The sequence below is a fragment of the Biomphalaria glabrata genome, chromosome 15 (assembly GCF_947242115.1).
Source record: "Biomphalaria glabrata chromosome 15, xgBioGlab47.1, whole genome shotgun sequence".
In the NCBI taxonomy this organism is placed as follows: domain Eukaryota; kingdom Metazoa; phylum Mollusca; class Gastropoda; family Planorbidae; genus Biomphalaria; species Biomphalaria glabrata.
In genome coordinates, this window is record NC_074725.1 from 3,454,870 (window position 1) to 3,478,510 (window position 23,641).

Consider the following 23,641-nt stretch of genomic DNA (forward strand, 5'->3'; position numbering starts at 1 on the left):
GTACTTTTTTAATTATTTTTTTTTAGTTTGTTTTGTCCCAAGGATGTTATATTTAGAATTTAGTTTGAGGTCCCAATGAAAACAAGCTGTAACAAAGCAGGGATGTAACAACAAGTTTGCGACATTAGATTTTACATTTCAAGGTTTAATAAACAGTGGTATCTATCAAATGAAATACTAGTATCTTATATTTATATCTGCCTTCATGTGCATGAGATCAAGTTAATAAAATCTACATTTTTTTACGGAAAAGTGAGAGGTCCGTAATTCACAGTTTGGGAACCCCGACAACAGAATATGTGCTGAATATTGAACCGAACTATTTCCCGTTGCTAAGATCATGTATTACATTGAAGATGTTATAATATCAATGTTACACACATACAATATTTCATAGGAGAAAATGTTTCATAAGTATCATGAATATAATCCTAAAAAAATATATGCCACATTCTTTATATCTGTTTATTGGAGTTGTTCATACTTTATGTACTTCAAAATAGTCCACTCTTTTTACAAAGCTTATATCAACGCACTGTCTGTCTGTCTGTCTGTCTGGTAAAAAAGTTTGTACTTGTTATTTCTCCTACTCTCAATCTCGGATCAAGCTGAAATTTTGCTGTGAGCCACAAGTTCGAATTCAGGTCGTTCCTCTTTTTTTTTTTTGTGTGTGTAAATGCTTTTAAAAATGAATTACGGTTAAATCCACCCAGATATTACTTTCTTGCTTCCCCACCCCCATTTTCCCAACTAGTCCAGAAAAATGATAGGATCATAGAATATTGACAATAGTGCAGATAAAAAACAATTGGTAAAAATATTACTAATCGCACAGATTTCTTGTTGTTCGTCTAGACCAGTGATTCCCAAAGTGGTCTATATAGACCCCCAGGGGTCTATGAAGAGCTCCAAGGGGTCTACGAAAGTGAAAAAAAAAAATTGGGGGTCTATGAGATGTCCACGGGGGTCTACGAAAATTGATTTCATTTAAGCAGGTCATAACTTTAATTTTCACATTTCATCAATGTAATTATTTCATACACTAATATATGATTTGTACCTTAGTTAATCCTCTCTATTTATCATATTATTCAAACTAAAAATTGTTATATTTAATTTCCATACGTATAAAAATAGCTTCATTTTTTTCTGCATGTAACAAAAACAAATGTAGATTATACAGAGTTAGTCATTTAAATTTGGATTCATTTCTTCCTTGTCAAACAAGCGGTTGCCAAGAGCCCTTTTTATGACGATATGAAACTAATTACTCGGAAAAATCAATTGAGACGATGCCACCCTGATAGAAAGATAAAGGTTTCAAAAACTTTTGAACTCTCAAATCTAAAGTTCAGAATAGACCCACACAATCTCTCTTCAACATCATATAGAGAAGATGATGGTTTGTGAGCGTCTTAACAAATCTCTTTAATAATAGTCAAATACGGAAAACACTGTAGATATAACATTGATTTTACCAGCTGTTAAAGTAGTTTTAAAAACTGTTTTACACAAACGTACATCTGGTATTATTTTAAACAAATTTCTTTAACCAACAATACAGTAGGCACATCGGTGGTATGAGTTATAACAAAAGCTTATTGTGTAATCCTCCGCAAACAATATATACAGTTTGGGATTAGCGGCCTCGCAGGCTCTACCAGTGTGTAGCGATGTAAGCTGCATACTGCCTATAGGTCATCTGCTCCTTATTTCTTTGGGGTTGACCCAGGAAACAGTTCCCATGTTTGGGTAGATCTGAAAGACAGCAGAGGCTTGAATTCAGTTTCCCCCCTGCTAGGTGGATTGCTAGCCCAGGTTAATGAGTCCCTACTGCCAAAAGCTTTCTGGTTTAGGCGCCAGTTACTTCACCCCTACTCCTGTTTTGAACAAGACTCGAAAGATAAAGAAATATAAAGACAGTGACACGTAAAGCAAATTTATTGATATATATTGTTTGAAGCAAGAACTACTTCATAGAACGACAAATTCCTATATGAAACATAATATCCGTAGGAATGGATGATGAACCTGCGAAAAAAAACAACGACACACATATTCAGTGTCTTTTGGTGGTTCCAGTAGTGCATATCAATTGTTTTGAATTGTATCAATAAATATATTACAAAGTAGCTTTAAATTTCTTATTTACTCTTCAACTCACTACAGTTAGAAATTACTTTAAACAATGGAGTTTGTGAATTTGAAAAAAAATGCAGTACCGGTATAATCTAAGCAGGGGGTCTACCAAAAACCAGAAAACATGGCAAGGGGTCTACGCGACAAAAAAGTTTGGGAACCACTGGTCTAGACTCTAGATCTATTACAAATTGACTGACACGAACTAATTGATACAATTACACTTCGTATAAGCTTTTTGTTTTTTTAAAGTATTTTGTATGTTCTCTTGTTTGCAGATATGATTTTACAGTGTTAAACAAGCAAAACATAAATAATACTTTAAAATAAGAGCTTATATAATTGAAAGAACTACATATTTACTGCCATATATCTCAATACTGCAAGATTTATTACCATATTTCTAAAGAAAGAAAACTACTTAATGACCACTAATTCAAAAAGTTTTTATAATTTTTTTTTATTGATTCATGTATTGTAATCAACTATAAGTAAATAATTGTGCGAAAGCATGTTGAAATATCCGCTAAAACAGACAGACAGACAGACAGACGGGACGAGTTGATATAAACCTTGCAAAAATATGCACGAAAATTATTTTAACTATTTTAATTATATTACTATTTGTACACATTATATTCTATACATATGTGTACACATGATATTATATAACTATTTGTACACATTATATTATATAACTATTTGTAGACACTATATTATATAACTATTTGAACACATTATATTATATAACTATTTGTACACATTATATTATATACCTATTTGTAGAGATTATATTATGTAATTATTTGTAGACACTGTCTCAGTGTGGTCAGTCTAGTCTAATAGTTTACGGTTCACTACGAAGGGTAAAAACATAGATCCGGAAATTGACTCACTTTCAATATAAATGATGTTACTAAAAACACCAGGCAAAGACTTTCGAAGTGTTGGGTCATCTCTGAGTGCTCCACATTTGACGCCATAGATGTAAAGTTCATCCATATAAGTGACCGCACCACAAAGAAATGACCAGTCACAACTCCAAAGTTTGATGACGTGTTCGAAATCAAGTTGGTTAGATGGTGTCTTGATCAGCTTCCAGACGTCACCAGTGGACTGCAAGAGGTAAGTGGACTGGTCATCTTTAAAACTTGTCATTCCATTAGCCGGACCCTCGAGATTGTTAAATCTGGCCCAAGTGTTTTTTGAAGTATCATAGTAATCAACAGCAGTCTCAGCTTCACCTTCCACAGACACAGGGTAGAACACAAGAATAAGATGTTCATAAGTTGTTACATGGCTAATAGGTTGATCATCTGGAATATTAGCCAACTGGACACTTAATGTTGATTTTGGATCAAGTCGCCAAGTGGTTCTCAAATCGCTGTTTAACAAGTATATGTAATCATTAACTGCTGTGAAAAAGTACCTGCATAAAGGAGGTATTCGCAAATGAAATTGTTTTTCCGACCAGGCGTTGTGCATTAACTCAAACAATGAAAGTCGATATGGTTCGTCCTCATTGTCCCAACGACTTTTTAGAGTGACGCAGAGAGAATACAGAGACTTGTCCACTGCAGCCAGAAGAAACACTTCAGTTCCAGGAAAACTTTTGATCTTTGTAGAAAACCATTTATTTCTTGTAAATGAAAATACTTTTATCAGAGTGCTGTCGGGTAAAAGCTCAGCAGCTATGGCAACATTTTCATAAAAACTGCTATTTCGATGTATAGCGGATGTAGGCCATTGACCGTTTCTTTTGCCAATCTGAAGCTGATAAAGCAGGGCTTGTGTGATGAGATCTCTGGTCTGTTTGTCGCTGGTGACCAGTGGATGTCCGAGCATCATCTCCAGGCATTCATGACTAGCAAGACATGTTCTCGCTCTAGACATCAGAGCAAACAGATCCATTGACCTAGAGCCAGTGAGAATGCCTACAGAACTGTTGTCATTGGAAACGTTTACATTCTTGATGTCATTCCTCTCCTTCTGAAAACATAAGCAACGAGAATCTTCCATGGTCACATCTTGTACTCTTGAACTAGGAAGACCTTCACTGTTTGGGGCAAACTCAATCCATTTCATTATCGCCTTTATGACGTTATCTTCTGACTTCGCAACTAAACTCTGACTCTCTACCAGTCTTAGAACATCCGACAACGGGAGTTCAAGGAAAAAATGTTCCTTTGAGAATGAGGTGAAATTTTTAAGCATAAACATCCACGCGACGTCCACCACAGCATTGGAGTTAAACAACCTGCCAACTTTAAAATAATCAATATAGTTTTCTAGGGACATCGTTTTTATGACAAAATTTTCACATTCTTTGACTAAAAACTCTATCTGTAAACGATGAGCAGCCCTCCAGATGTCAGTAACATTGTCATTTGTCAAAACACTATGGCCAGTGTAGAGAGTCTCCAGGATCAACTCAAAAGTTTCACTTGAGATGTCTTCTACAGTGGCACACAATTTGATTCCGTTTCTTTCATCCCGGACCTAAAAAGTCCTCTAAAATATATGGAACAAGCTGCGAGAAGAAGTCGATGACAGCCATATTGGGTATCACCAAGTGTGACAGTAAAGTCTTGCAGTTCTTGACACTTCCAGATGTCACCCAGTCCTTGGACGATGCCGTAGGCCATTTCTCGTTTGATGACCATGATTGATCTGTGAACATAAACAAGTTATAATTTATAATTGCAGCAAGTGACAGATTATTTCTGTTATACTAAATTTGACTCTTACCATTGAAGATCACTGGATGGTCTCATTTCATTACAAACAATTTCAGACAATCCTATTGTCAGATAAGGTCTCTAAAAAATGTATTTAAACAAAGACACAGTCATGTGGGAAGCGTGGTCGAGAGGCGCTTGAACTTGGCTTGGTTTGGCTACCTAGAAGTGGGCTCGAGGTTCGACACCCGACTCGGGTAGAGTTGTGTTTACTGAGCGCCTAAAGGCAGCACGGAAAACCAACTCCTAGATACCCCCTACCCCCCACTGGTCCACAAATGAGTTTGGACCAAAAGCGCTCTGAGCATGGTATACGCGTGAAAGTAGCGCTGTATAAAAGCTATAATAATAATGTTCTCGTTTTAGACATAAGAGCAAACAGATCCATGACATACTCTTTCATATGTTTATCTTTAATTCGTTATCACCTTCACCTTTTTTGATACATGATTTTGTGCTGTCTTTACACAATGCAAAGTTTTTGAAACACACACAGGACATAATTATATTTATACTGAGTTAAGATTTTGACGTTTCTATGTATAGCAATATTAGATGTGATATTCTAATGTTACTAGAAAAATTTGGCCTTTTTGGTCCATCGTATCCACGGAGACATGATTTCCTTGCTTACAACATCTTTTATCATAAAAGTTTTTTAAGTAATAAAAAAATATGAGTTAATGAGTGCCACTTACTAGGATCAGTGTTGTGCCAACTCAGTGCCAAAATAATCGGTGATTTACCAATGAATGTCAACTCAGGAGTACCACAAGGATAAGTGCTCTGCCAATGACTGTCAACTCAAGAGTGCCACAAGGATAAGTGCTCTGACAATGACTGTCAACTCAAGAGTGCCACAAGGATAAGTGCTCTGACAATGACTGTCAACTCAAGAGTGCCACAAGGATAAGTGCTATGACAATGACTGTCAACTCAAGAGTGCCACAAGGATAAGTGCTCTGTCAATGACTGTCAACTCAAGAGTGCCACAAGGATAAGTGCTCTGCCAATGACTGTCAACTCAAAAGAGTGCCACAAGGATAAGTGCTCTGCCAATGACTGTCAACTCAAGAGTGCCACAAGGATAAGTGCTCTGCCAATGGCTGTCAACTCAAAAGAGTGCCACAAGGATAAGTGCTCTGCCAATGACTGTCAACTCAAGAGTGCCACAAGGATAAGTGCTCTGCCAATGACTGTCAACTCAAGAGTGCCACAAGGATAGGTGCTCTGCCAATGACTGTCAACTCAAGAGTGCCACAAGGATAAGTGCTCTGACAATGACTGTCAACTCAAGAGTGCCACAAGGATAAGTGCTATGACAATGACTGTCAACTCAAGAGTGCCACAAGGATAAGTGCTCTGTCAATGACTGTCAACTCAAGAGTGCCACAAGGATAAGTGCTCTGTCAATGACTGTCAACTCAAAAGAGTGCCACAAGGATAAGTGCTCTGCCAATGACTGTCAACTCAAGAGTGCCACAAGGATAAGTGCTCTGCCAATGGCTGTCAACTCAAAAGAGTGCCACAAGGATAAGTGCTCTGCCAATGGCTGTCAACTCAAAAGAGTGCCACAAGGATAAGTGCTCTGCCAATGACTGTCAACTCAAGAGTGCCACAAGGATAGGTGCTCTGCCAATGACTGTCAACTCAAGAGTGCCACAAGGATAAGTGCTCTGCCAATGACTGACAACTCAAGAGTTCCACAAGGATAAGTGCTCTGCCAATGACTGTCAACTCAAGAGTGCCACAAGGATAAGTGCTCTGACAATGACTGTCAACTCAAGAGTGCCACAAGGATAAGTGCTCTGTCAATGACTGTCAACTCAAGAGTGCCACAAGGATAAGTGCTCTGCCAATGACTGTCAACTCAAAAGAGTGCCACAAGGATAAGTGCTCTGCCAATGACTGTCAACTCAAGAGTGCCACAAGGATAAGTGCTCTGCCAATGGCTGTCAACTCAAAAGAGTGCCACAAGGATAAGTGCTCTGCCAATGACTGTCAACTCAAGAGTGCCACAAGGATAAGTGCTCTGCTAATGACTGTCAACTCAAGAGTGCCACAAGGATAAGTGCTCTGCCAATGACTGTCAACTCAAGAGTGCCACAAGGATAAGTGCTCTGCCAATGACTGTCAACTCAAGAGTGCCACAAGGATAAGTGCTCTGCCAGTGACTGTCAACTCAAGAGTGCCACAAGGATAAGTGCTCTGCCAATAATTGTCAACTCAAGAGTGCCACAAGGATAAGTGCTCTGCCAATGACTGTCTACTCAAGAGTGCCACAAGGATAAGTGCTCTGCCAATGACTGTCAACTCCGGAGTGCCACAAGGATAAGTGCTCTGCCAGTGACTGTCAACTCAAGAGTGCCACAAGGATAAGTGCTCTGCCAATAATTGTCAACTCAAGAGTGCCACAAGGATAAGTGCTCTGCTAATGACTGTCAACTCAAGAGTGCCACAAGGATAAGTGCTCTGCCAATGACTGTCAACTCAAGAGTGCCACAAGGATAAGTGCTCTGCCAATGACTGTCAACTCAAGAGTGCCACAAGGATAAGTGCTCTGCCAGTGACTGTCAACTCAAGAGTGCCACAAGGATAAGTGCTCTGCCAATAATTGTCAACTCAAGAGTGCCACAAGGATAAGTGCTCTGCCAATGACTGTCTACTCAAGAGTGCCACAAGGATAAGTGCTCTGCCAATGACTGTCAACTCCGGAGTGCCACAAGGATAAGTGCTCTGCCAAGGACTGTCAACTCAAAAGAGTGCCACAAGGATAAGTGCTCTGCCAATGACTGTCAACTCAAAAAGTGCCACAAGGATAAGTGCTCTGCCAATGACTGTCAACTCAAAAAGTGCCACAAGGATAAGTGCTCTGTCAATGACTGTCAACTCAAAAGAGTGCCACAAGGATAAGTGTTCTGCCAATGACTGTCAACTCAAGAGTGCCACAAGGATAAGTGCTCTGCCAATGACTGTCAACTCAAGAGTGCCACAAGGATAAGTGCTCTGCCAATAATTGCCAACTCAAGAGTGCCACAAGGATAAGTGCTCTGCCAATGACTGTCAACTCAAGAGTGCCACAAGGATAAGTGCTCTGCCAATGACTGTCAACTCAAAAGAGTGCCACAAGGATACGTGCTCTGCCAATGACTGTCAACTCAAAAGAGTGTCACAAGGATAAGTGCTCTGTCAATGACTGTCAACTCAAGAGTGCCATAAGGAAAGGATAAGTGCTCTGCCAATGACTGTCAACTCAAGAGTGCCACAAGGATAAGTGCTCTGCCAATGACTGTCAACTCAGGAAGACAAGAAGTAAACTATATAGTATAGACCTAAGTGATTTAAATAAACGTACTAGTAAAACCAAGTATCAAGTGAGTGCATTAACCTCAAAGAACTATTTTTTAAATATTTCGTATCATTACCAAAAATATATTAATTACTGATATATTTTTTAATGTCCCCTTTAGTTTCTTTCAATGAAAAAAATAATTTCTTTTGTATAAAGCTTCTTTTATAATAGAGCATGCTGAATGTGCTCTTGTCCAACTGTTTGTGTGTGTGTGTGTGGAGGGGGTGGGTGTCTCTGAGAGAAGGTTTCCGTGCTGCTATTAGGCAGATCAGAAAACACAGCTCAGCTTGATTCAGAATTCAAACTCAAGTCTGGATTGGAACTCGAGCCCCTTGATAGATACCTAAACATTTTAGGCCACTTTTATTTCAGACGAGCTCTTAAAACTTAATTGGATCAATTTATGTAACATTCTTTAAAAAAAAACAACTGGTGTAGTGCTTCTGTTCGCGAATCTGTTTGCGAATCTAATGACTTACGACTTATGGAGCGTTACAGTCAGAATGATTTTATTTGAATGTCAAAAGTAGACATTTGACTTGTGTCGGGGCTAGGTTTGCTTATTAAATAGATCGGCAGCTTTCAACAAGAAACCATGTTTTACCCTTCCTCCCACCCTTATCAAAATTTCTTCTCTCCGTATTACCCCCCCCCCCCCCTTTTGTATTTACAATTCCTGTTGCATCTGTTTCTTACTTTAGTTTTGATAGTTTTACAACTTTAATAGAAAGAAACATCAGAACAAATCAAATCATACAAAAACAATAACCAACTAGCCAGGTAGCAGTCCTGTTGTTCATTTTAGTAGCAGTGGATTGCTTCATACATCACAAAGGAAGAGATTATAAACAGGATCACACAAAAAAAAACAGCAATTTGGCCACATGATGACTTGCTAAACACTGTCAAAAAGCGCATACTAAAACTTTATGGCCACATCACAAGGCCCGCAAAGACAGTGCCAGGAAAAGTAAAAAGAGGCAGGCAGAAAGCAACGGAAAGACAATAGATAAGAATGAAAACAAAGAAAGAAATTCTATCCAAGGCAAAATACTAAAGGAAGGGAGAAAGACGGTCGCCAGATTAGATGTGGAGCTCCAGCGATTCTACAGACTAAGGGTTAAGTGAAGGGGGATAGATTCCCTTGTTGTTGTTGTTTTTTCCAAATGATTTAGTGCAGGGGGGTGGGCTTGATGACATGATTCTATTCTATCAATATTATATCCGATAATTTGATGATGTGCAGAGAGAAGTATCAAGGTATTGAGATTTGAGAAGTTATTGAGGTGTATGTGTATGTGAATTCATCTTTAAATTTTCCGTTGGATAATTAATTCATTGTATCGGACTAAAACACTGGATTGAGTTTCCCGTGAAAGAAATTGTGATGACCGGCTGACTGGTGAGTGTATAATACACAAAAGTGGGGTGAGGCAGGACACCTTCTATTTTGTAACCACCAGTTTAGAGCCCGCAAATTTTAACGGCTTGACCCTTCACTGGAAAAGTGGTTTGAGTGCTGGGACAAGTCCCAAAAAGCCCGTGGAGTCTGGGAGCGCACTTCGCCGTGGTGGCGGCTGTCCAGGCCTGAGCAAACTATTATAGCACAGTGCAGGACAGGCCATTGTCCTGTTGGCACATATTTCTCGCGGCTATTTCGAGTCAAGGTGCCCCCGCTGCGGTGAAGAAGAGGAAACCGTGCATCATATTCTATTTGACTGCCCCAGACATGCTGATCTCCGTCTCGACAGGTCTGGGAAACCGAAAATCCCTCACTCAAATGGAGATTGATGATGATGATGATGACTGGTGAGTGTTTAGAACCCTAACATAGCAATTTTATATTATGCATTTACTGTGTGTAATAATTGGGGGGGGGGTCTAAATTTAGGATCAAAAGCATTCACAAATGCTCTTTGCATCGAAACGAAATGCACTACTCAGGTTAAAAATTTTATTATTAGTATTTGCCTAATAGTGTGGACAGTGTGGTACAGTAGATCCAACCGTCGACATGTAAAAAATACTTCTTACCATGGGCGTAGCCAGGGGAAGGTCACCCCCTTCCCCCGGCAATGGAATCTAACCCCCTGCGGGGGAGGGGTCTGAGTTTATTGATTGCCAGGAAGTTTTTAACTGAATATCTTCCTTAGCTATTATCTTGGAATTTGGGGATTGTCGTTTGCTTGTTTTTTTGTTTTTTTTTTGGTTTATAGAAGAGGGGGATTTAACCCATGGTAGGGGGTTTTAAACTCAAAATCTCCTTGGCTGCGATGGGGCAAGTGATGGTTTAACATTTAAATCTCACCTAAAATAAACAAAATCAAGGCTAAAAAAACAGTACCTAAGTTCCGACCACACCCATGGGGGATTTCAATTTCGGGGGGGGGGGTGAACCCCAAACCCCCCGGCTACGCCCATGACTATATCGCTCCTGCCATATGTTTACCAAAAATTAGCTGTTGTAGACGTTATGCTCTACTTGATATTTTAAATGAGGGACAAGGGGTCACAGAATATAAGAAGTGGTTTAAACTATCAATAAATACCATATTCTATTAAAATTATTAACTAAATCTATGTGCTAGATTTTAGATCTATTTTTCTAGTCCATATCATTAATTTTTACACAAATTGTAACAAATCGTTTAGATCTAGATCTAGATCTACATTCTTCAGAAAAGCTGGCTTCTCTTTCCTCTTCACACACCCACAAACCAAAGAATAAATAGTGCTGTGCAGTTTCAAATTGATACTTGCATCGCTATATACAAGATTCAAATCTATTGCTACGTTCATTAACAAATGGTGGCCTGAAATTCATATATCTATATCAATTCTAAAAAGATAACACAGATAATAATTACCGATATTCGTGTCAACAAATCATCCAATTTTTTTAAACGTCATTTCCATTCAACGACACTTTCACACAGCTCTACATTAGAAGCGCAATGCAGTGCAATCTTACCGTAAATATACTCTAGGCCAAATTTAAGTGGGCCGTCAAAAGATTTGTTACCACTGTCTCTGGCGAAAGTAATATTACCATAATAAGGTATTGTCTTCGAGTCCGAGGATTAAGGAGCTAACCTATCCGGTATGGAGGATAACCGTATGCCTACTGTGATCTTTTAATTATTTTAGGCGACAGCGGAATCGAGGTGCCTCTCCCCAAAGTCTATAAAAAAAAAAACTTCTCAAGCATATTTTTGTAAAAGTTTTTATCTTCAGCCAGGATGTATCTAATTTTATCCTTTACCTTTTGAACGTGAAGGAACTTTGTTTTTCAAGCCAATTGTGGACACTTTTTCCTCGTAATTGTCATAAGACTCTTGGAACTCTAGCTCCACGGAAGCCTCCCTCCATCTGCCTATCTGAACAAACTTCTGTCTGGGAAAAAAAAACAGCAGATGTAAATTTTAAAATCCTTATTATGAAAAAGTCGCTTTGGAAACTGAAAGTGCACGCTGACCCAAAATTGTATCGGCACTGGCGGAGATTGGATACATCAGCTGCGTGGAGCGGTGGGGGGGGGGGGGGAACGGATGTGTGGGCGACATCGTTCCGATCAAACTTATGCCGAGGCATTCATCACATTTCCATGAGATGATATATAGTCGATTCGCGACTGAAGGAGGGCCATCATCACCGTCATCATAGTGACATGTTTGTTGGGGCTTTCTTTCATCATCGTCAATGCAATTGTCCTTAGGCACCCCACTCGAGATACTGTTAGGCTGATCTTTTAGTCTAATTGTCTCCTCTAATGACCGTTTTACCTGATTGCCAGGTTGAGGCTGATCTTTTAGTCTAATAGTCTCCTCTAATGACCGTTTTACCTGATTGCCAGGTTGAGGCTGATCTTTTAGTCTAATTGTCTCCTCTAATGACCGTTTTACCTGATTGCCAGGTTGAGGCTGATCTTTTAGTCTAATAGTCTCCTCTAATGACCGTTTTACCTGATTGCCAGGTTGAGGCTGATCTTTTAGTCTAATTGTCTCCTCTAATGACCGTTTTACCTGATTGCCAGGTTGAGGCTGATCTTTTAGTCTAATAGTCTCCTCTAATGACCGTTTTACCTGATTGCCAGGTTGAGGCTGATCGCCAGGTTGAAGCTGATTGCCAGGTTGAAGCTGATCGCCAGGTTGAGGCTGATCGCCAGGTTGAAGCTGATCGCCAGGTTGAGGCTGATCGCCAGGTTAAAGCTGATCGCCAGGTTGAGGCTGATCGCCAGGTTAAAGCTGATCGCCAGGTTGAGGCTGATCGCCAGGTTGAGGCTGATCGCCAGGTTGAGGCTGATCGCCAGGTTGAGGCTGATCGCCAGGTTAAAGCTGATCGCCAGGTTGAGGCTGAGAAGCTTTGTTCGGGCTACTTGTGTACAAGAAGGATAATTACGAGACACAACTCTGTCAATACATAGTATATCCTTAAAATCCTGTCGCAGATAAGATCCCATCATTTGCCTGTTTGTTCGCATTCGTTTTTACTTATTTTCAATACTGTTCTTTTATCTGCTCATCTCACAAAGTCATCTGCTTTTGTCATAGTTTAGAAATCTAATTAGTTTGAGTGTCTACATTTTCGAGTTGGTTACACTTATACTCTCGGAATAGGAAGTCCAAGTGTTAGGTAAATGAATATCGTTATATAAATGATATTAAACAAGAGCCGTCAATTTCGATTGGTCTTTCTATGAGTTGGCTTTTGTTCTTGTGCCTCTTTTCAAATCTCTGTTATTTCTAATTTTGTGGATTGATGTTAAGTTTTTTTACAGAGACTTCGGAAATTGAAGGTGCACACGTGTATTCCATCTACAGCGTCGCTGTTTTGACTTGAATGTTATAACAGCTAGAATGCTTGACCTCCTTCATTTCAACCACCTGTTTAAATTTTTTTTTTTCCAAACTACTAGTTCAAAATATTGAAGCTTGCCGAATGTAAAACAGAAGTCAATAGTACATTAAGAAATGAAAATCTCCGTAGTTTTTGTTACATGCAAACAAAGTTCTTAGGCACCCCCAACGTGAGTGTTGTTTTAGTACCCTATTGCCCTAGTCGTCTCTTTTCTAGCGACCGTTTCCATCCGAGCGTCCCTTTAAGACTGTGAAGCATGACCCGGGATAGGCAGGGGGGTATTCTAATTATATAATAATAGTGAAATTCATTAGCTATTTTAGTGATATCCTGGAAGTTTGGATATTCCCATAATTATACAAAGATCAACCCAGCAAGCTATTATGGCGTCTGAAGGTTTTGTTTATTTTCTTTTCCTTTTTTTTAAAAAAAAATTGTTTGTTTGTTTTTTTACCGCAATATATATTTGAATATTTAAAATATTTAAAGCGAACTAATAGTGATATTCTGGCAATGCCAATATCGATATTTGATACAAGGAAACAAAAAGTAAACGTGAATAAAACTTAAATCAACTTTTAGAACAACAACAAAAGTAAAGTAAACTAAAGTTCGTCTTTCAGACCTTGTGGTCTACAGAGTAGATGATGTAAAGATGTTTCTAAAGCTGACGCTTTACGAGGGTGTCATGTGGCCAGCACAACGTCCAACCGCCTTTACTTTCTCCAACTATTGTCAGGTACCTATTAGAGCTGGGTGGACTTAGGCGTGTCTTTAAAATCCTGAAATTTGAACCCCGGACCCCTTGTTACGAAATCCAAGCGCTTTACCACGCGACCACCTCGCCATACAACTTTGTCTACTAGCATATTCCCAGCTCGAATATACCCAGGTCGAATATGCTCGAGGAATAAGTTAATAAAAGAGTTGGAGGGAGAATGCATCTTTGCCGAACTCAAATGGATGTGCTAAACTTTCTTCAATACTGATGTTAAGAAGTATTCGCAGTTTGATATGGGGCTTTGATTACAGCATTAATGTTTGTATCAGTTTTTGAGCTTATTCATCATTTGTCACATTCCATCATGCCACGCTCGGTCAAAAGCTTTTTTAAAGTCAATGAAATTGTGTACCAGTTTCTTTTGGTGTTGAAGTCATTTTTAGCGGCCCCCGAAAGGGGAAGAGACGCTGTTAGTTATGTCTGTCCGTCCCGTTTAGATCTCGCAAACTAGAAAAGATAGTGAAAAAATCCGACATCATAATATTTTAGACCATCGGCAAATTTTTTTCTTTTCTGAAAGCGAAAAATCACATTTTTAAAACCAATTATGCAAGCAGTTATTCAACAGAAAAAAAACTATTTTTAGAACTATTCACTATTATTAGTAACAAACACTAGAGGCTTATTAATAAGGGAGATGTCCATTTACAATTTTTAAAAAACATTTATGCAAATGGTTTTAGATTTTTGATATATTTTTTTTTTACAACTATATTGTTAAGTTTTGTAAGTTTTGTCATACTAAATACTACACAGGATCTGTTAGCTTTCTTTTTCAATTCTTCTCTGTCATTTTCCTTTGAAAGAATTAACAGTCTGATGTTAAATTTAAACACCACATTTAAAGGAACTTTTTGAACAAAAGTGCCTAAGAAAAATCGAAAAAATCCTGGAAGACAACGGCCACCCGCTCCATCAGAACTACGCCAGGTCGTCGCGAAGTGGGCGACTGCTGTCAATCAAAACAAGAACGGAGCGGTACAAAAACTCATTCGTACCTCACTCTGTCAGACTCTATCACCGCCACTCATTGATCAGGGAACATGAAATGCACCAAGATACCTGTGTGTAGTCGCTGAATGAACTCTTTATGTTGTGTCTGTTGTATTTATGTGTATTTTTCTGTTGTGTTGTCTTTATATGAGAAAAGAGTCCGTAAGGATCAATAAAGCAGTCTTAGTCTTAAGAGATGGATGAAACACAACAACATTTAAGCTTGTCATGAGCAAACTGTGGAAAAGTGGGAGGAGTAACATCAGCTTCCAAGTAAAACTTAAACTGAACAAAGGTCAAGGGAAATGGTGATTAGTAGGCTAGAATTATTCTACTGTAAAATCTTTTTACAAATATTTTATAAAAGATATAGATAAAAATATAAGATACGGATACAACCAATCTCAACGGTAAGTCTACCCTTTTTATAAGAGAATTTTACATTTTCTTTAACGTAATAGATGCCTAAGTGTCATTCAATGAGGTGGCATGTCCACCGGCCACAGAAGTAAGCCTTTGGGCCAAATGTCAATACAGCAAGTCCATCCCTGTTATTATAAATTGCATATATATATATATATATATATATATATCATGGGCGTAGCCAGGATTTTTTTGGGGGGAGGGTTTTGGGGGGTTTGGGGGGGGGGATTGTCCACCCCCATTTTTGTTTTGTTTTGGGGGGTCCTCCCCCCCCACCGTTATATTAGTGTGTGTGTACATAATTAATCTTTATTACATCCCTCTGTATGGGGTTTGAACTTAAAGCCCTGTGGAGGGGGGTTTTAAGCACAAACCTCCTGGAAGGAGATTTTAAATTCAAAACCCCCCATTGCTGCGCTGGTGGTGTAATATTAAAATCTCACTTAAAATAAACAAAATCAAAGCAAAAAATCAGTCGCAAAATTCCACGCCTCCCCTCTGAGACATGGATACTATGCAGAAAGCAACAAAGACTACTTGAGCGCTTACGCTCCATAATTGACATACAGTGGCAAGACCGTACTACAAACATTGATCTCCTTGCGAAGGCCGGTATGGACAGTATAGAGTGACTTCTTATGGTCCGACAGTTACGCTGACAAAGATCAGCTTAGGCGCCAACTAGCCATAGCTGACATAGAAGAGAGCCTCTGAACGAGACAGCTGGAGGTCGCTCACAAAGGCCACGGGATACACATTTGAGACCAAAAGAAAATCCGCTGCCGAGGACAGACGCAGACGGTGAAAAGGAAATCTAAATCGACTACCTGCGGAATATGGTTATGCTTGCCTTGGATGTGGCAAAATATGTAGTTCACATCTGGGGCTGCGCAGCCACGGGAAATACTGCATTCCTCACTAATTTTCTGACTGGAAGACAAGCATTATTTTAATAATATTTATATTATTTGCAGGAGACGCCAAATTCTACTCTTTTCAATTCAATTTCTTTCTATTCAATTTTTCTTTCACTGACTGCTTTACATCTTTTATTCACAGATTCTACATGGATTGCTTTCAACAGGAGACATGTTATGGACATCTTTCAATGCCTGGGAAAGTTCCTGGAAAGTGAAGAACTCCACGATACTATTGTTGTTGTTGGCAACACTCAATTCAAATGCTATAAGCCTATCTTAGCGGCTTACTCTGGCTACTTTAGAACAGCATTTAATTCAAAGCTGAATGAAAATAAGAACATATATCGATTAGAAGAAATATCTTGTGAGACATTTAAATTAATTCGTCATGCCATGCACACTGGATGCACTATCGTGACAGAAGACAACGTCATTTACTTGATGAAAGCGGCTGATTATTTAAACATTCCTTTTCTGGAGAACGAATGTGCTAGATTTATTCAAGAAGTATTGTCTTTGGAAAATTGTTTAAATTTTTATTTAAGTGGAAAACATTTTAATTCAGAAAAAGTAAAGAACTTTGTTTGGCCTTTTATTCTTGAAAACTTCTATTCTCTTTGTCATAGAGACAATTTTCTTGATCTTTCAACAAATGATCTTTTAAAGTTAGTTCAAAGTCAGATCTGAAGACAAAGTGTGGCGGGATTCCATAAGAAAACTATATTTATATATAAACAACACTAAATCAGAGAACTCCACGTTTGTTCCATTTATTCTTCAGCGCAGTCTACATTTTACTTAAAAACTATTTACTTCCTGTAACTTTGGTTTTCGAAATTGAAATTAGAATTCTATTACTCGAATTAAAAAAAAAAATGTATTAAAAAAATCTTTTTGAAATTGCTTTTTTTTTCAATATTGTATCTTTCATGCTTATTAATCATGGTGTTTTTTCTATATTTTTTTTTCGTGGACAGGTGAATCGAGGGTGTATCTTGTAGGCTTTCACGATGCCTTTGGCACTCAGCATACTGTCAGGGTTATGTTAAGGCCTTAGCTCGTTTGCCCGGGCCCCTGACATTCAACCAGGCACCTTCGTGCTTGCAATAAATAAGTGACTCACTGTTGACAATGTAAATATTTAATGATATGAATTTAAGTTATGATGACAAACTAATGGAGTAATGACATTGAATTTGGAACATTCTAATATTGTGAATTTATTAATTAAACAATAATTCTACACCTTGCTATCCGACCACGTGACACATAAATGCTCGCAATCACACCAAAACACACTGCTGAATCTAGTATTTAGTGTAGACTTCCAATCCAATACTAACTTCCTGTAAAGACAAAGTAAAGACAAAATAAAAAGGTCTAGTAGACTAAGGTATCGAAAACAACTGCGAAACGCAGTTATGCCTTAGATACTCACCCTAAACAGGGGAACACAGAAGAATCTCAACAAACGTTACACCAGCATAACAAAAAACACTCCATCAGCTTACAAGCAAGGCAACAAAAAGAAAGTGCGTTCAAAAATAGTGCACTTAATACACATTAGTGCTAGAATGCCATAACCTACGCACCGACACATATACATTTCAGCAATTATTCCCTGATCTTTATCGATATTTTGAACTCGGTCCTCCATGTTAAGCGAGCAACCACTTTATTCCAGTCAATTACTCATTTCATTTAAGGGACATAACAGAAGGAGACTACTGAAGTGGATTATTACTTGCCATATGCTAATTAGGATCATTATTTATTCTTATAATAAATTTTATATCTACTATGTGCTAATTTTCTCAGAACTTTGTAAAAAAAACTATATCTTTTTTTTGTAAAATTTTTTTCTATGTTGATGTATTTACATTATTGTCAATTTAAAAATATATCTATATTAAATCAAACAAGCAAGAATAATCGTATGTATATTTTTTAAATCTCTGTGACTCATCGTTGATTTTACCGAGCTATTAAGCTCGGATAAACGCTTGCAACGTCGGTATTTTTTTTTTTTTCGTTTTTTTTTCTCCCGTATATATTTTTTAATTTATTCAAAACTTATCTTGATTAGTTTTTCTTTGCTAAACATCCAGAATTTGCTTCTTTAAATGTGTTTGTACAGAGAAAGATTTTTTTTTTGAAAGAGTGGGGTCCAAAGATGCTATTTTTTCTTTAGATTGCTGTTCGTTGTGACAGTGATGTGGGATAATGAGCTCAGAACATTTATTTTATCTGTTGTTTTTTTTTAAAATGGTTTTGATATAAATGTTGTGGAAATATGATTAAAAATCGTAAATAATAATTTTTGTGTGCTTTGGATCATAATATGTTTTCTAGATGTAACCTAGACCTAGAGCTGTTGACTTGCCCATGGTCAGTTTTCATTTTTTTTTTCAGTAGTAGCAACACGGTTAATTAGCTAACATTTCCATTTGAAGCTTTTAAGATGTGTTTTCTCTATAAAACTTTGTTACAATATGGATAAAAATGATAAAACAATATTTATTTTCAATATGGATCATAAACCTTTTCCAAGATCAGCTCTAGATCTAGATCCTGGAGGCTTTTTCGCAGTCGGTAAGTGTTATTTTTAAATTTCCAACATTAATATCGACATATTTTTGTTTTTGTTTTAGGGAAAGTGCTTTATGCTATATAAAAAGAACATACATTCCTTTTTAATTCTACACAAAATATATCATTTTCTAATTTAAAAAAAAAAAAAAATTTTAATGAAAGCATTTATGGCATTTCGAATGGGCAAAAAAAAATTTTTTTCTGTCCATGTGTGGAGCGTAATTCTGAAGTCAAAGTGTAAAATTTTTAGGTAGTTATATCCCCGGCCTATTAGTCATCAATGAAATGAATTTGTGTCAGACAGTGTCATGGGGTGCCATTTAAATCTTAAACTATAAGTAATGGTTGTATATGGAAGTAGTTTGCATGAGAAAACTAACAATAAATGTCAATAATAATTAAATCTCTTATATAGCGCTACTTTCATGCTTATAGAATGCTCAGAGCGCTTTGGTCCAATCTCATTTGTAAACCAGTGAGGATATCTGGGAGAAGGTTTTCAGGGCTGCCTGTAGGCGCTCAGTAAGCACAACTCTGCTCGAGTCGGGTGTCGAACCTCGAGCCCCCTTCATATTTACACATTTACACAACAAACGTCTTCTTGAAAATTAAAAAAAGCAAAAAACTTTTTAAAACTTTGCCTCTCCACAACGTTGTCACATCAGTGCCAAATAGCAGAACACGTTGAATGAATCAAACTCTTCACAAAGAAGTAACTACCTATGAAAAAAACATGTCTACCCTCAAGCAATAATGTTACACTCACTAACTCAAAGTGCCATCTGTATCCACCAATATATATCCGTATACCTAAATATATCAGTATAATTTTTATCTTAATAAATTAATGTTTGACGGTCGTTTCGTAGTTTTACTCTTGTATCTATCTCAGTAATTTCCATTTGTTTTTTTTTTATTAGAAATGAAATGTATACAAACTATGGTTAACAATTATGCTAAAACGACGAAAAAAAAACTTCGATAATAAATAGACTGAACTTTCACATTTCCGATGGTCTTCGGCGAACCCTGACAAATGGTCATTCGACCGACAGGTTGAGAACCCCTGATGTATATGATACAATTAATATATTTTCCCCTCAATGTGTGATTCAAATGATGTTTCTTCTATTTCTTTTATAAATAAAATTACACGCCCTACACTCGAATACTATTTTATTTAAAAGATTAAGATTCTTATTCTCCTAGTTGTAATGCAATGTCTTTAATAATACATTGGCTATTCTCCCATACTAAAATGAAAAAGATCATTTTAGTGAACATCTTTATTCGAGTAATAGCACCCTTCTAGCGTACGCTGAACAAGACCTTCAACTTGTCACCAATCAATTTGTTGAGGCTGCTGCACCGCTTGGGTCTTCCAATAAACCTAAAAAAAAAATCGTGCTCAATAAGTCCCCACGAGTATCTAGATCAGCTCCACAAATCAGCGTGAATAGCAATAATAGACAAAAATCTCTCTATATATAATTCTCTTATTCCCTCAAGAATTTTGTCGAGAAGTAAAGGAAAGATTACTCTGCGGATAGTCCACGAGAAAACAAAGGGGGGGGGGGGAGAACACTTTCTCACAACATAGCAGGGCAGGACCGTTGCAATAACACTCTTTTTGTTTTATTTCTACCTCACGTTAAAAAAAAGGGGGGGGGAGTAATCTACTCTGTAGTAACTATCGAGGCGACAGAGCACGCTCAAGAGTTTGGACACCATGGAAAGATCACTCTTTTATTTTCGCAACTCGGACGGAGGGAGTTATCCTAGGTAATTTAAGAGTGAAAAAAAAAAGACAATTTTCGTCTGTATATTTCAGGAGATTTGTATGAGTTTTCAAAAGATTTTAATAATTTTCCGGATATTTCCAGGACTTTTTCGTATATTTTGCAATTTCAGGAGATTTAATAATTTATACACCTAAAATTAGCGCAGGTCCTATAAAAGTGCTGGGCCCTTTGAGGTCGCATAGGTTGCAGTGGCCTAGGGTTGGCCCTGCAAAATAGCCGCGTATGGTACGCCGCCGGTCGACTAGTAGACAATAATAGACTACGTCTTGCTTGGGCCATCACAAACAGGAGAAGAATAATGGAAAAAAAAAGAGGGAAAAACTGTTGCCTAATCCAGTAAGCTTTCGGCTGGATGGGGTTCGTCAGCTTTGGCTCCATACCCACATAGGAGCAGGAAAACTCTGTATTCAATGCTCTGCTGCCTTGCAGCTGTACCCAGACATGGGGAAAATTTCGCGAGTCAACCCTGTTTATTTCCAAAAGGTAACAAAAAATATGACACAAGGTAATAATTGTATGTTCTTCATTCTTCAATAGTTTGAGCAACAGCGAAACATATATTTAAAACTATTAAAAGTTTATATCATGAAGTCAAATTGGCAGCAAACGTAAAAAAGGATAATCTGTTGTAACGCTTGGCTCAACAATTATAAATATAAAGTCAGTTCACTCAGTTGTATTATATTATACTGTAGTATAAAGACATAATCAATGCTTTGTGAAAAGTTTTTGTTTTATATTAGATATAGAAAATTCATTTCAATGTTATCTCTGAATTTAATACTACAAATAATTCATGAACATTACATTGTTGCAAAATTGGAAGAAAAAACTAACAATAAATTACAAGCTAAAATGTGTCTGTTTTGATCTCTTGATATGCACGTCAGCTGTGTAAGTTTGTTCTAGGCTCAAAGATGTTTTCCTTTGTATAAAACCCAGATGGTCCATTAAAAAAAAGAAAGGAATATGACATTGTATTCACTATATAGCATTATTTATATATCGACATGACGTCTTTCCAATAGGCATCTACTTCATGAAATAGTTCTCGTTTCAGACCTTGCGATTTATCGGGAACATGATGTAAAGGCCATCTGTTTCTGTGGCCCACGGTTAACGAGGGTGTCATGTGGCCAGAACAATGACCAAGCGCCTTTACTTTTTTTCCCAATAATGTCAGGTACCCATTAGAGCTAAGTGGACTCAGAGGCACCCAAAGAGCCCCAAATTTAAAAAAAATCAGTCTTTATCAGGATTCGTACCCGGGACTCCCGCTTCAGAAGCCAAGCCACTCATCCCCCGCTCGTTCACTTCATGAAATAATCTTGCTTTTATTGAAGTTAAAAGCTAACAATTGTGGCAGAAACTTTTCTTGTATAATAAATATAATCTGGCATTAATTGTTAAATAAAACGAACTTGATAATTAAAATGTAGCCAGGTAAAGAAACATTAAAATTTATCTTTTTTTGCAGAAGAGACCTACATGACCTCCCTCAGTTGTAAATACCGGAAATAGTGCTTAGCTAGGGGAGCTCACATCACTTCCCCAAACCTCCAGGTTGGCAAGGGCGGGGGGGGGGGAGTTTACTGTCTTTCCGCTAAGTCCAGGAAGAATCTATTCTAGGGTACAATAAACGTTTTCAGAGACAATGAAGGGTCGGAATGTACTAAAAATTAATTTTAAAATGCCTTCCTCCCCCCAAAAAAAAATCCTGGCTACGCCCATGAGTTCCGCCCTCTCCACGAAGCTGGTGTATCCAATGGAGAGGCAATTACCTTTACAGTTTGGGGTCAGCGTCTTCGCAAGCTCTGAGTGGTGCAAAGGAGAGGGGAACGATGTAACACAGACATTCACACACACACATATATATATATATTCGGTGACCGGTCATTTCATCCCCGTTCATTTCATCCCCGGTCACTTCATCCCCGGTCACTTCATCCCCGGTCATTTCATCCCCTGGTCACTTCATCCCCTTGTGACCGGAGATGAAGTGACCAGGGGATGAAGTGACCGGGGATGAAGTGACCGGGGATCAAATGACCGGGGATGACGTGACCGGGGATGAAGTGACCGGGATGAAATGACCGGGAACCATATATTCCATCCATGGGCACCCACTTCCACCCCCCCTAACCCTAACATCTAAGTAGCTACTGAACAAGTAGTGCTTCCACTGGTTAGTGTAGTGGTAGTTTAGGGTTAGGCGTATCAGGAATTGATGACCAACCATTTACGTGCACGCATCTGAATTCTGAGTAGCCACATTTTAGCCAATTTTTAATATTTTATAATGAAATACATCTTCCAGATCTGTTTTGTTTTTATTACGTAGTTGTAGATTTAGTCAGAATCCAGTGGGGGGGGGGGGAGAGGTGCAAGTGCATCACCATGTACCCCCCTGCGTGCGCCCATGCATTATTGATTTTAAGAGTTTAGTAAATTAGTGTCTAAGAAAGTTTTGCGCATCGTCTTCTAAGTCTAAATCTAAAGGTCTATCACTGGAATATTATAAAGTGTAAAAACTTAACAAGTAGTACTTCCACTGAAGTACTGTTGTTAAGATACGCTTTTATTGTAACTAGAGTAGGCAAATCTGTAGTTCATGTCCAACTATGTACGATTTATTATAGGCTTGCAATTCTTCGCACTATAAAGGTTGTGTTAGTCGTGACGATTTGTTTTCATTTGCAAATAGATTTAGTTATTGTGAATGCCACAAGGTCGACTTTCACTAGACATTCTCTATGGTGATTTAACAGAAGGCAGGAGATCCGCTGGTCGTCCACTGCTACGGTATACTGATGTATTCAAACGCGACATGAAGCTCTTCAAAATCGACACTAAGAGCTGAGAAAAAGTGGCACTGGAAAGATCCACATGAAGAGCGAGCATTAAAGGTAGTCCTGGATTGCAGATGCCATACACAACAGTTGTAGAAAGAACGGTGAAAGTGCAAAGGATTGGCCTCTTTAGTCACACAAGAAGTTGCAAAGGGATAAAATCGTCTCGAGACTTAAAATGCCAATTTTCAAAGC

General features: G+C 38.1%; 1 protein-coding gene across 3 annotated transcripts in view; it reads right to left on the minus strand.

Moving 5' to 3' along the window:
- Positions 1–144: 144 nt before the first annotated feature.
- LOC106061008 (uncharacterized) overlaps positions 145–23,641 on the minus strand; it is a 23,858-nt gene continuing 361 nt past the window's right edge. The window contains exons 2-3 of one of the 3 annotated variants that reach the window (XM_056012679.1): positions 11,492–11,622; positions 145–4,809 (exon numbers count right to left, since the gene is read on the minus strand). In XM_056012679.1, coding sequence (XP_055868654.1) covers positions 2,974–4,437 — 1,464 coding nt within the window. In that variant the 5' untranslated portion in view covers positions 4,438–4,809; positions 11,492–11,622 and the 3' untranslated portion in view covers positions 145–2,973. Of the gene's footprint in view, positions 4,810–10,947; positions 11,054–11,096; positions 11,171–11,491; positions 11,623–23,641 lie in introns of those variants that run through there. The other 2 variants (XM_056012678.1, XM_056012681.1) reach the window with 2 other exon arrangements.